This window comes from Passer domesticus, chromosome 1, assembly GCF_036417665.1.
Source record: "Passer domesticus isolate bPasDom1 chromosome 1, bPasDom1.hap1, whole genome shotgun sequence".
Lineage (NCBI taxonomy): Eukaryota > Metazoa > Chordata > Aves > Passeriformes > Passeridae > Passer > Passer domesticus.
Window position 1 is genome coordinate 100,607,615 of NC_087474.1, and position 12,614 is coordinate 100,620,228.

At 38.9% G+C, this 12,614-nt stretch overlaps 1 protein-coding gene across 5 annotated transcripts in view; it reads right to left on the reverse strand.

Moving 5' to 3' along the window:
• The window catches only part of INVS (inversin), an 86,342-nt gene that overhangs the window by 43,898 nt on the left and 29,830 nt on the right, over positions 1-12,614 (reverse strand). For 4 of the 5 annotated variants that reach the window (XR_010367627.1, XM_064431468.1, XM_064431477.1 and 1 more), the window contains exons 4-5: positions 6,211-6,384; positions 3,855-4,022 (exon numbers count right to left, since the gene is read on the reverse strand). Coding sequence is in view for 3 of the 5 variants with exons in the window: in XM_064431468.1 (XP_064287538.1) it covers positions 3,855-4,022; positions 6,211-6,384 (342 nt within the window). In the remaining 2 variants the exon portion in view is untranslated. Of the gene's footprint in view, positions 1-3,854; positions 4,023-6,210; positions 6,385-12,614 lie in introns of those variants that run through there. The other variant, XM_064431487.1, reaches the window with a different exon arrangement.

Consider the following 12,614-nt stretch of genomic DNA (forward strand, 5'->3'; position numbering starts at 1 on the left):
ACTCAGGGTACCACCACCACTATCACAAAAAGGTAGTTATACTCTACAAAAAAATTCAGTCAACAGATTGATTACCAAATAACAACATTCCTCTATCATCACCTTACAGCATAGCTAAATTACTTTTTCATTTAAACTTGTTATTTACTTACTCTGTTATTAAGCACATATAGATGTAACTAATTGCAACATAAACAATTAAACTGATGCATAAAAAAGCCTACATGAAATCAAGAATACACTTTTTTCAGCCCAGCCAAAGTGTCTCTATACCTCTGCACCCAACAAGAGCAACAGGAGGAGTTGAAGGCCTCCAGAAGAATGCCATGACCCAGGTGCCACTGCTGAAACTTGTGGGATGAATCCATGAGTGCTGTGTGGCTACAGGCTGCTCAGAAGGGACAGGACAGGAAGGAGGGTCAGAGGGGTTGCTCTGTACAATAGATGGATAGAGTGCAATGTGCTGTCCCTGAAGAACAGCCATGAGCAGGTAGAAAGCCTGTAGGCAGGAATCAGAGACCGAGGCAACAAAGGGAACCTCATGGTCAGTGTCTACTACAGGCCTCCTGACCAAGGGGAGCCTCCTGACAAAGCCTTCTTGCTCCAGCAGCAGGAGGCATTGTGCTGGAGGCTCTTGTCCTGTTGGGGAACTTCAACCATCTTAACATTTGTCAGAGAAGCAGCATGGTGAGCTATAGGGAATCCAGGAGACTCCTGGGATGAATGGAAAATAACTTCTCAAGGCAGGTGACAAACAGCCCCAACAGAGGGAATGTGACACTGGACATGGTGGTCAGCAAGCCATGTTAGCCTGACTAACCCAGTGGCCTTCTATGATGGAGTGACTACATCAGTGAAATGGCTTTGCATGTTATTTCTCTGGACTGCTGCAAAGCCTTTGCTGCAGTTCCCCACAAGGTCTTTGTCTACAAATTGGAGAGATTTGATGGGTGGACTGTTTGATGGATAAGGAATTGGTTGGATAGTTGCATCCAGAGCAATGGATAATGATGTCTCGATGTCCCAATGGATAACGATGATGTCCCTCAGGAGGCTGTGCTGGCACCAGTGAGATTTAATGTATTCATTAACGACACAGGTGAAGGGATTGAGTGCACCCTCAGCGAGTCTGCAGATGACACCAAGCTGGCTGGTGCGGCTGACAAGCCTGAGGGATGGGATAATATCCAGAGGGACCTGGCCAAGCTCAAGAAGTAGGCCCATGGAAACTCATGAAGTTCAATGAAGCTGAGTGCAAGGTGCTGCACCTGGGTCAGGGCACCCCCAGTACTAGCACAGGCTGGGGGATGAAGAGATGGAGAGCAGCCCTGGCAGGAAGGGCTTGGGGTGCCAGGTAAAGGTTGAGAGGCTGGACATGAGCCTGCAATGTGTGCTTGTGATCCAGAAAGCCAAATGTGTCCTGGGCTGCATTGAAAGCAGTGTGGTCAGCAGGCTGAGGGTGGGAATTCTGCTCCTCTGTTCTGCTCTCCTGAGACTCCACTTGGAGTACTTCATCCAGCTCTGGGGTCCCCAGCACAGGGAAGATATCAACCTGTTGGAGCGAGTCCAGAGGAAGCCACCAAGATCATTAGAGGATGGAGCACCTCTTCTATGCAGAAAGGCTGAGAGAGTTCTCACATGCAGAAGAGAAGGCTCCAAGAAGACCTTACAGCAGCCTTCCAGTACCTAAAGGGGGCCTACAAGAAAGATGGAGAAGGACTATTTACAGGGCATGCAGTGACAGGACAAGGGGGAATGAGTTTGAACTGAGAGTAGGTTTAGACTGGATACTAGGAAGAAATTCTACTGTGAGGGCGGTGAAGCACTGGAACAGGTTGCCCAGAGAAGCTGTGGATTCCCCAGTCCTGGAAGAGTTCAAAGCTGGATAGAGCCCTGAGCAACCTGATGTAGTTGAAGACGGCCCAGGATGGTTGGACTAGATGACCACCTCAAACTATTCTGCAATTCTTTTAGCTGCCAGAATTTAAAAAAAACAAAAAAACCACCCAAAAAAAAAAAAACCCACCAAACAAAAAAAAACAAACAAAAACCAAACACAAACAAACCAAAAAAGTCCTTGAAAAAACCTGGACATTACCATGATTCTGGATTACCTAAAGAGAATCTTTGAGAACACTTTCAGTATGGGGACAAGTATTTTTGATCTTTTATAGTACATCTGTCGGAGATGGAGTTAACATTCCTTGCAGCAGCTGGGTTTTGTATTTGTGATTAAAACTGTTGATAACACACCCTTGTTTTGGCTATTGTAGAATAGCATGGATTTCACTTTTTCATGTCCTGCTCCCCTGCTTATCCCAGTGAATGGGCTGAGGGTGGGCAAGAGACTGGGACAGGACACAGCTGGGACATTTGACACAAACTGGCCCAAGCAATTCACCATACCATATAATACCATGCAAAGCAAAAACCCTCAGGGACGGGGGGGGGGCAGGAAGGATGTTCATGGCTACACTATTTCTTTTCCCAAGCATGATTAAGCATGTTGAAGCTTTTTTAGGTTTTGCCAGAAGTGGCTGACATCTGCCTGCTGATGGGAAGAGTGAATAAATTTCCTTTTCTGCATGTAGCTCTTGCTTTCTATACTGGGCTGGCATTATCTTCATCCACAAGTCTTCTTGCCTTCCATTATCTCTGCCTTGAAAGAGGGCAGGTGAGTGAGTGGCTGTGAGGCTCTTGTCTGAGCCCAACACACTACAACTTTAAAAAATATTTGCCTTTTGACTACCTAATGTTTGAAAAAGTCAGTTGTTAAATACAAAGATCTGTACGTATTCAGCAGCAAGTTTGCTTCTCCAGTGTGGCAGAAAAGCAGATACAAATTCAAAGTTTGTGACAAAATTTTGTTTGTAACAAATTGTTTCACATCTGGATACAAATTACAAATATGTATTTCTCTGCTACTGTTGTTTATTCAACAATCTCTTTGATGCTGGAAACTTCTCTAAAACTATTTTTTATAGTAAAAAAAAATATTTGTAACTGTAAGATTGTCAGTGTGATTTGAGAAAAAGCAAAGAAAGTTTTCATTTTCAAGTTCTCAGCTTGCCAGCTAATCAGGCAGACAGACATACGAGTCCTTGTAGTTAAAGTACAATCATCATGTGTCTAGTTCTGAAAGACCTTTGGAAGACAAAGATACAGGAAGATTGTTCTAATGTGACAGAAAATTTGAGACTTCTGCATCTTTCCATGTTAGTGAAGCTCAGAAATTTTCACAAAATAAGAATCAAGGTAAAAATCAAGCTTAGCATATTATTTCATTGTACCCATTATAACTGGCACTTCAGAAGATAAACCCAAATATTGCAGAAAGAGAAAATATGCTATCAAGGAAACAGTATTAAATTCATACACAAAATCACATTGAAAGTCTCTTAGCAAACTGATTGTGGGCTGACAATTGATCAAATATTTCCCAGAATTCTAACCTGAAAAAACAAATTAAACTAAAATTTTCAGTACAGATAAACTTTCAAATAATTAAGGAAAGACACATGACAGTGTCATGTGAAATCAGTGTGCAAATTGCAACTGAAATAAGCAATATGACTGGCCATTTCATCCATGAAAACTTTTAAGTCTTTCCTTCCCCCACTTACAAGACTTAGAGCAAAGACATTCACCCACAGAACTCAAACGCTTTTAGAGACAGCAAAAATGTTTAGGATTATTTCTTACAAAGCTCTGGATGTTAGGAAAAGAAAATTACTTCATTCTCAGAGAGTCAGTTGACCAAAATGAGAAATCCTAAGAGAATAAAAAAATATTTCTATCAGAAGAAAGCAGTAAGGACAGAAAGTGTTATATACATATATAGCAGACTTTCTTACCAGAATACATTTCACTGTGTGGATTGCACTAGGGTCCTTGTTGTTAGCTGCCCAGTGAAGTGGGATTTTTCCTTCAATATCAGGAATTCCAATATTTGAATCATGTTTGATGAGAAGTTTCACATGCTCTGGGTTATTGTAGTAGGCACTCCAATGCAGTGCAGTTTGCTGTAATACAATTTTCACAAGCTTTTTTAAAACATTGAAAAATTGTTGAAACATGAAAATTAAAGTTGACTAAAACCAGCTTTGAATAACAGGCAAATAAGCAAGCATTTGTTACACTTCAATAAAGAGGACTGACAGAAAACTCAGCACATGTACCTGGGGAGGCTGACAACTGAAAATCTATGAAAATAGGCTTTAAACAAAGCTGAACAAAGGCCCATTTAGTAAAAGCAGATCATCACACATCTACTGAGGTCTGAGTCAAGTCTAAGCTGCACCACCTTATACAAGATCCAAAATGAGAAGCCCTTATGCTTGGAGCATAAGTATCTCTGCTAGGAGACTAACTGCTTTTTATGAAGATTTGTTGGACTATGGCAAGAGAAAAATGTGCATGCCACTTACTCTGCCCTGATGGCTATTTGGTGCAGCAGCTCAGACCCAGAGAAAATATCAGTGCTTAGTATTAAGCAAGGACATCAAAGCTGGAATGATGACCTGAACCAGGCCTCAGCCCCAGAGCTGCACTATAGAACAACTGCAGTGATTAGTGTGGTCCCTCTTAGATTTCAGATTCTGTTGGGATAACACAACTGATGGAGACTACTCTCCCCTAGGGGAAGGTGACACTGTATGCTGAACTAAGCATCTTGAACTAAGGTTTTGACTTTACTGTCTGTGATAACTCGGAACGCTGAGGTTGAATATTAGTGAATCTAATGCCCAATGACCCATGGCAGTCCAATAAAACATCAAAAGGCAATCCATGTTCCTATTGCCAATTCCTGACTGCCAACAGCTTTTGCACAGGCCTTATCAATGTTCACAACTACAGAAGCAAACCAATGTGTGGGGGTTTCTTAACCAGGAAAACATTGGCATATTAACAAGTATGTAATTTACCAGACACACCTCTCCCAACTGCCAAGTAACAGAGAGTTATAAGATAAAGAATGATTTTTTTTCCCCAGCTCTCCTGCCCCCTCACCCCTACTAAACATTACCCGGCACTTCAATTGTAAACAGAGAAATAACTCCTGCAGGACATTTGTGTATAGAAGTACAACACCCTGCATTAGCATCCTTAAACAGTGACATGGAATGTGTAAGTTCACCATCATATCCTTAACTTCTCTGTGAAAGAACAAGGCAAAAAGGAGCCTATTTGTGTTCGTTGCTGCCAGCTGTTAGCTTAATACCACGGCAACAACAATCAGATTGCACAGCCTTTTTTTCTACTTGTCACTCGCTGAAGAAGGGCTCCACAAAGTGCCACCCCAGCCTTGTACCAGTAAAAATTTGCACTAAATTAGTGTTATTTATTAAATGGAGCTGACCAGTATTCCTGGAAACTGACAGTTGCAATGAAGGCAGAAAGTTTTGGTTACCAGAAGGCCAATGTAGCCTTGGTTCACTGACTTCTCTCACCTACAAGCACTTTCAGCCAGTTACCGACATGGAAGCAGATGCAAAGGACACTTGTTCTCCCTCATGTTCAGGAATTATATTGACAATTTTGATGTGCACAGCTGCAGCAAGGAAAGCGAAAAAGCCCAACAGGGTCAAACAGGTCAGACTCTCTGCCTGAGATCATCTTTCACCAACCTTAATTCCATTTTTGCTACTGCAACTATTCATGACATGAACCAGGAGAAAAGTGCTCCATGTTTTGTGGGGAATCTGGAGACACTTCAAATACTGGCTTGGAAATCTGCTGAACAGGCAAGGTTGCTAAATGGTTTTGGCTGGTTTATGCATACCTTTGTTAATTAATTAGCATGGTCATGAAGTCAGCATGACCTCTCCAGAATGACTGCTATAATTATAGGCAGTTTTCTAGTGACTCCTATCATTAAAAGATTCTAAATGTGAGGTTTTTCAAAGGCAGCATGTGCTTATGTTGCTTTTCTATCCAGACTCTAACAAGAATCACAATGTTACAGAAATACTTGGATGGTTTTTTAATCCTCTATTGTTGTAACTACTCTCAAGAAGAATGTCAGTGGAGCAATGCAATGAACTTTGACATCATTAATATTAGGAAAATATTAGTATTTCTACTTTGAAGACCTAGAAAAAGTTTATGACAAATAATTTTTTGCACAAAACTGCTTGACATAAATCCAATTTGTAAAGTTGCTACAAATCTTAAAATAAGCAGTTGTCTTAAAATAAGCAGTACTTTTACCTTGTTTCTGTCCTGGGTATCCACTTCTCCAGGAGCCATATGTTTTAACAACAAAGCTAAACATTTTGGACTTTTGTGACGCGTAGTTAAATGTAATGGTGTCATATCCTCCAAGTCCTTCTGCATCCAGTTCCCTCTACGAGCCAGTAAAAGTTTCATGAAGCGGTAATTTCCCTGGGTAAAGAAAAATATCAGAAATTTATGTGACTTTATCAAACCAGATTATGATAGTTAGTCATATATATATATTTATTGCATTACAATGCCTAAAAAAGCTTCAAACAAAACAGCTCAAAGCTTTGGAAACATCTAATGAAGATTTTTTTTGTTAACATGAACTCTTAATTTTTAGGTCTCTCATGCTACTTGGTTTTAGATATTTATATTCCATTAGCAGAATAAGACAGGGTTCATTAATACCGAAAATTCTGCAATATTATCAGAGTTTCTTGACTGTTTAACCTCAGTAAAAATCATGTAAAAACTGAAATAAGATCATTACATGCTGGTTTCAGCAAGGTAAACAGTTATCAGATGAGGAATAAAGCTAAACATGGAGAAAGAATACAATTTCCAAAACGAAAGTAAGAAAAACAACCAGGAATTATTCAGAAAGATAAAATGTACTCATCTGAATACACAGCAAATATATGCAAACGTGATTGTTTCTTACATATCTAAATTGAGAACTGTATGAGTCTTGGTCTACAATATATACAATAAATGGGACAGCTAGCTTTACAACACATTGAAAATACTTCACACTAGGACTTTCACTAGGTTTTCACTATGTCTTCTAAAGAAATAACATAGAAATGCTTCTTTGATATAAATATAATGATATAATAAATGAGGGTGGATCTCAAAAAAAAAGTCTGGTTTTATTTCTCAAATCACTGAAGAAGCCAGAGAAAAATTCAAGACATGAACATGCAGTCATGAAGAAGCTGTACTGATTTAGTATTACAGGCAGCCTTAACTTGCTACTACCCTTGCTGGAAAGTTATTTTCCATATAGAAGAGATGCTACACACAACATTTTCATGCTTCCACTTCCCAGAGTCTATGGGTTTATCAAAGCACCTTCAGCAGTTGCAATCGAGGACCAGCAACTGCTGGACCAATAACTCATCAAAGCAAAACATCTGCACCTGCCTTCAGTCATCATGATTTAAACACACCAGCTCTTTTCACACTGTAACTTTTAACCTTTCCTAAAGTGAAAGGAGTGTGTTGTCTTCTAATTTTGCACGCTGTCTTCCAACTTTCCCCCAAGATACTAGTTTTGGCCTATTTCCCATACAGATCATTAACTGCAACTATAATGAAAATAGAAAGCTCAAAAGAGAAGATAAATTGTACTAATTCTCCCCCACTCAGGGAAAAGCTGGAGCATTTGATGAAGCTTTATCAGACAATGTACACAGGAAAGGTGACACTCAAATCAATAGAAGTCATGTCTTTGGATTCTTCTGCTTATGAAACTATCTGCTACAATTCTTTTATAAATTCTGCATGTTAACTTAGTCCCCTTAGGCTGTCTTTGGAAAAACAATTTAAAAAGGCAACCAAGTAGACGAGGGCAAGCAGTGCTAATGAACAGGGGCACTTTGGTATCTCAGAAGGCTTGGAATTGCAAATGCTTTTGTCAGCAGAATGGTAGGATGGAGACAGGCCAAAGGATTCCAGAGCCTCCACAGTGTGCAGTGCCAGGGCATAAAAAATATTTAAATGTTATTTTTCAATGCAGCCATAAACATTGGAAGGGTATACTTTACAAAAATTACTGTTCTGTTTTTTGTCCAATAGCAATAGAAAACTTGAGCTTTACGGATGCAGAATGGATTTCACTAGGTACGGCCGAAATAAATGAACATAACCTTTTTTCTTGCTACACTATTTTATTTTAAAATACAAATCAGGGAGAGCAAATCATGAATGAGCTCAGACAAAATTATCTCGTTCTGCTCCTACCTTTTATTGTTACTTGTCCTTGCTTGTCAGTGACAGCTTACAAGAAAAGTCTGCCACAGAACCTGCCACAGACCTGCCTGAACACGCAAACTTCCCTTGCCAGAGACAGCATGGCTACTACAGCATTGCCAGTGAGAAGTGACAAAATACACCTTTTTCTTCTGCTGGGTGTCAGGGAAAGCATAACCTCAGGATTTTGTCCCGTTAGTACACAGACACATATCAAGGCATACCCCGAAGTACAGGGGCAGGGCAGCATGATGTCTGCAGAGCTCCTGAACCACAGAGAACACACTCAGAATACATTAATGATAAATTTGGGGTAGAGCTAGGGATGAGAATACTCCTCATTATTACCATTACACTGTATAGGCAAATATGAGAAAAATTTACAAAACTCATTAAAAAAGAAAAATTAAAACTAGCAAAAAAATCTCAGTGTATCATGATGTGGTTGGCAATTAGACTGGAGGAAGAAAATATTAAATAACTTGAGAGAATATTAGTCTTGGAAGAAATATAGCTGCTTTTCTCCATCACAGAGGATAATACATTTAGGTTGTTTTCAATATTTCCTGCACACAGTGCATGCATACCCACGAGAGAAAAAAAATTGTTTTTGTCTTGTTGATGGGTACTTATTGGAAGATTTACAAGTATATTCTGCTTTTTGAATGAATTCCACTGTAAAGAAGACTGAAAGTTAAAATAATGCATAAAACTAAGGAAACATGTCCTTTTATTATTAGAATTTCTCTCCCTATACTGTATTTTATATTTGCTATTACACATTTTTCCATCAGTTACTACTACATTATTCTCTTGCATGCTTAGCCAACAAATCCCTCTCCTTAGCAAATGAATTTGGAATAAATCCCTTCATTCTGAAACACAAAAGATTCTGTTTCTTCCAAGTGATTTAAGATTTTTTTAACATTACCACAGAAAACACCTGTACTTACATTACTTATTTGAATTATCTTATTCATGCTTTTGCTTCTGACTACTGCTCTTTTCTTTAGTAATACCATGAATTTTACTGTCTTCCTTTCACTTGTTATAAAACAATATTGTACTTTTTAATGACAATGGAAAATGTCTCCACCTTCAATTGATTACTGCTTAAGTTTGTAAGTACAGAATGTATCAGCATGCCTTGAAGGCAGATGTAATTTAGGTCTTATTAGGTGGAGGGAGGGAATGCTTAATTTCAAAAGGCAATTCCTCCATTTTTATAAAGTTTTTGTGTATAAAAAGTCTTCAAGCTGGCTGGGTTTTTACTCCTAAATAATGCACTAGACTGGCCTGAACACTGCTGGGGAGCATGAAGCTCTCTGAGTCAGTCCACGGTCTCTTACCATTGACAGTGACTCAAAACTGATTTTACTATCAACAGAAAACATCACGAGCAAAAAGGATTAAATATTTGTACAGAAAACTTGGTTCTTGGCAGCCAAAATTTACCATTCTAATGCTAATTCTTAATATTCCTTTAAATTCTATTAAAATGTTTTGAAAATCAAAATACTTGACTCTGCAAACTACCAGAGTTTCAGAGAACAGCTGTCTTCAACATAATCAGAAGAAATACTTCTGCTATTTCAAAAATTCAGCCACAATTCAGGTACTAACTGCAATAATGTAGAACATGTTTTTTGGTAGACAGTTCAATTAGCAATCACAGCTCTGCCATCAAGTAATGACTTCAAAGAAAGTTTTGGACCCCAAGCTGAACTACTAAGCAGTCAGAAAAACTTTCCTTTCCTGAAAGTTGTAATGGAGAAGAGAGTTACAGAAGACATATTTTAGTCAGAATCAACGAATTTTCCAGAATTTAGATTACTTCTGAAACTGAAAAAATATCCCCAAAATTGCAAGTTCAGCCATTAAAAAAAAGCTGTCTAGTATATTCAGTATGATTCCACTGCCAGGGCAAGGTTTCAGTGGAAAATCACTGGTAAATTTTTCTACCTAGTTTTCTTGGTCTAGAAGAAAATGTGTTTGCTTATTTCTTTATTTATCTAAAGCAGCTTTTCCAGCCTATTTTCTCTCCCTGCTCGTTGAGGAAGTGTAGTGAGAGAGCAGCTGGGTGGGCATCTGTCAAACAGCCACAGTCAGGCTGTCCCATATGGTCACCGAAGTGAAAGGCTAAAGAAAAAATGAGCTCTGTTCAGTGGTGCTATAATTCTAATCACAGGTTGATGCTGAAACTACTGGTTGTGTTACTACTGCACTAAAAACATTGGCCTCACACTTCACATCTTTCCACTCTGTACAGTCCAGGGTCCTGCTCTGAATCACTCAGTGCCACTTGCCTCTGTTTCAAACACTTTCTCAGAAGTTAAGTACTTTTCACAGCAAATTTTAAGTATTTCACAAGCATACAAATTTGTTTAAAGAGTACACCTGGGTTCTAGAAACGTTCTGCTGATGTGCAACAGAGGTCTGTGAAAATTTATTTCCATTCTCATCCCACTATTTCTTGGTGAGTTAACCTGGTCATTATATTAAGCTGTGTGCTTCTACACTGACTAATCACTTCTCCTACCCTGTAGTACGGATACATCTCTGACACTAAACTTTTCATATTCAGGTTTTAAAAACACACTGCATAGATAAATACAGCACAACATAAATAAACACAACACCTTTTATAAGGGGAGAAACTGAGCTGTACAAGGTAAGGCTGAGTCAGAGGAATACGTGCATGTCTCCAAGCACATCAAAAGCACACCCACAGTTAGGCTACCATCACCTCATCATCAGTGGGTTAAAAGGGGACAATGCACATAGAAAAATTACTTATTTCCCTATTAATTGCTGAGACCACATTTTCAAAAGCCTTAACAATTCTAATTGTACTTAACACGACTTGCAAGACTGATCCACATAATTTACAATGTAGAGCACATGAGCTGACAACTGTTACAGTACAGCTAGGCTTGATTTTCAGAATACCTACAATGGGCCTGTAAAGATTTAGGGCACTGTAAGGGTTGCTAGAGGAACTGGGGAAAAAGCAGCCCGGCATCTCTATACAACCTCCTGGTAAAAACAGCAGGGGTCATAAAAAAGAATGCCAAACTGTTAAACCGTGAAGATGATACTTTGGCTCCACTCCAAAATTACATACCTGCTTTCCCAGCACTGGGAACAGACAGGCCAAAAGAACACAAACCCTTACAAAGGAGGTGGTTTTCAAGGGCTTTTCACTGCTGACAGTCATAAGCACTGAAGATGCAATCAGGGCATACATTCACAGCAGAACAGAAAGTCTTAGAAATATTTACAGATAAACCACAAATCAGAACTGAAGGTTAAAAGTGACCCTCTGGATTAGTAAATCCATCCTCTAGCACCATAGGGAGCAAGAACATCTCATCCTTTTCAAAAATTCCTGGTGATTTCTTTTAAGTGGAATTATACTGTTCAGGATTTTGTTCCTCCCAGTTCTCTGTTTCAGACTCAGGCTTTTAGGTTTTGTTTCTCATTTGGATTTTTTTTTAAGCCAACATACACACAAGGACACATTTCATTCTTCTACCCATGAAAATACAGTGTGGCTTTTAAAATCTAAACAAGCATTGGAGTTTTTACCCCAGTAGCAAAGGATAAGCCCTACATTGCCCTCAAAAAATCATCAGCGCTCTGTACTCATTCTAGTTGGAACTCTTCTGTTTTGAACACAAGTAAGCAGAGATTACAGGGCTACCAGAGGGGGTCCCACAAAGTACCCCACTGAATCCCAGTGACACTTGTCCACTGCTAGTGCATATATCATATCTTGTCAGATATACCTAAAACTGCATTTCTCCCATAAATGAAGTACATTCTCCAATCATTTAGCACATTACATCCTTCTCAGTCCTGTTTCAAATAATAAATTCATAACACATAGAATAAATCATTACGTTTGTTGTCCATCGTTCTCCCCCCCCACTCACCCCCTGGGACTTGCATTTTGGACTATAATATTTCTAACAATTTCAATTATTTTCAGTATTCCTATTCTTCTGATATCCTCTTTGACTGACAATCATGCCTAACACGGTGCCACTGTTAAGTATCCTTTAAAAATTTACTACTCATGATTCTAAGTTTGCTTACGAAAAATACTGACTAATATTAGATTCAAGTGCAACTGTCAAGGAATTCTAACACGTCTTCTGATCTTACAGCTCATATTTCAACTTTATCTGTTTTCAGTTCATTATCAAATAATAATTTACCATTCTCTTACATTTTGTGTCCTAATTTCTAATTAAGATTGCAATTTTCCATCTAGCATCGCAGTTAGTATTTTTGTATTGTTGCCTAAAAAGGCAACCTATTGAATTTAATTCTACGAAATGAGTTAACTAAATATCCAGTTACCCTTAAAGAATGTATTGCTGACAGAAGGCGCTCATTTTACCCAATTTTCTATTTCT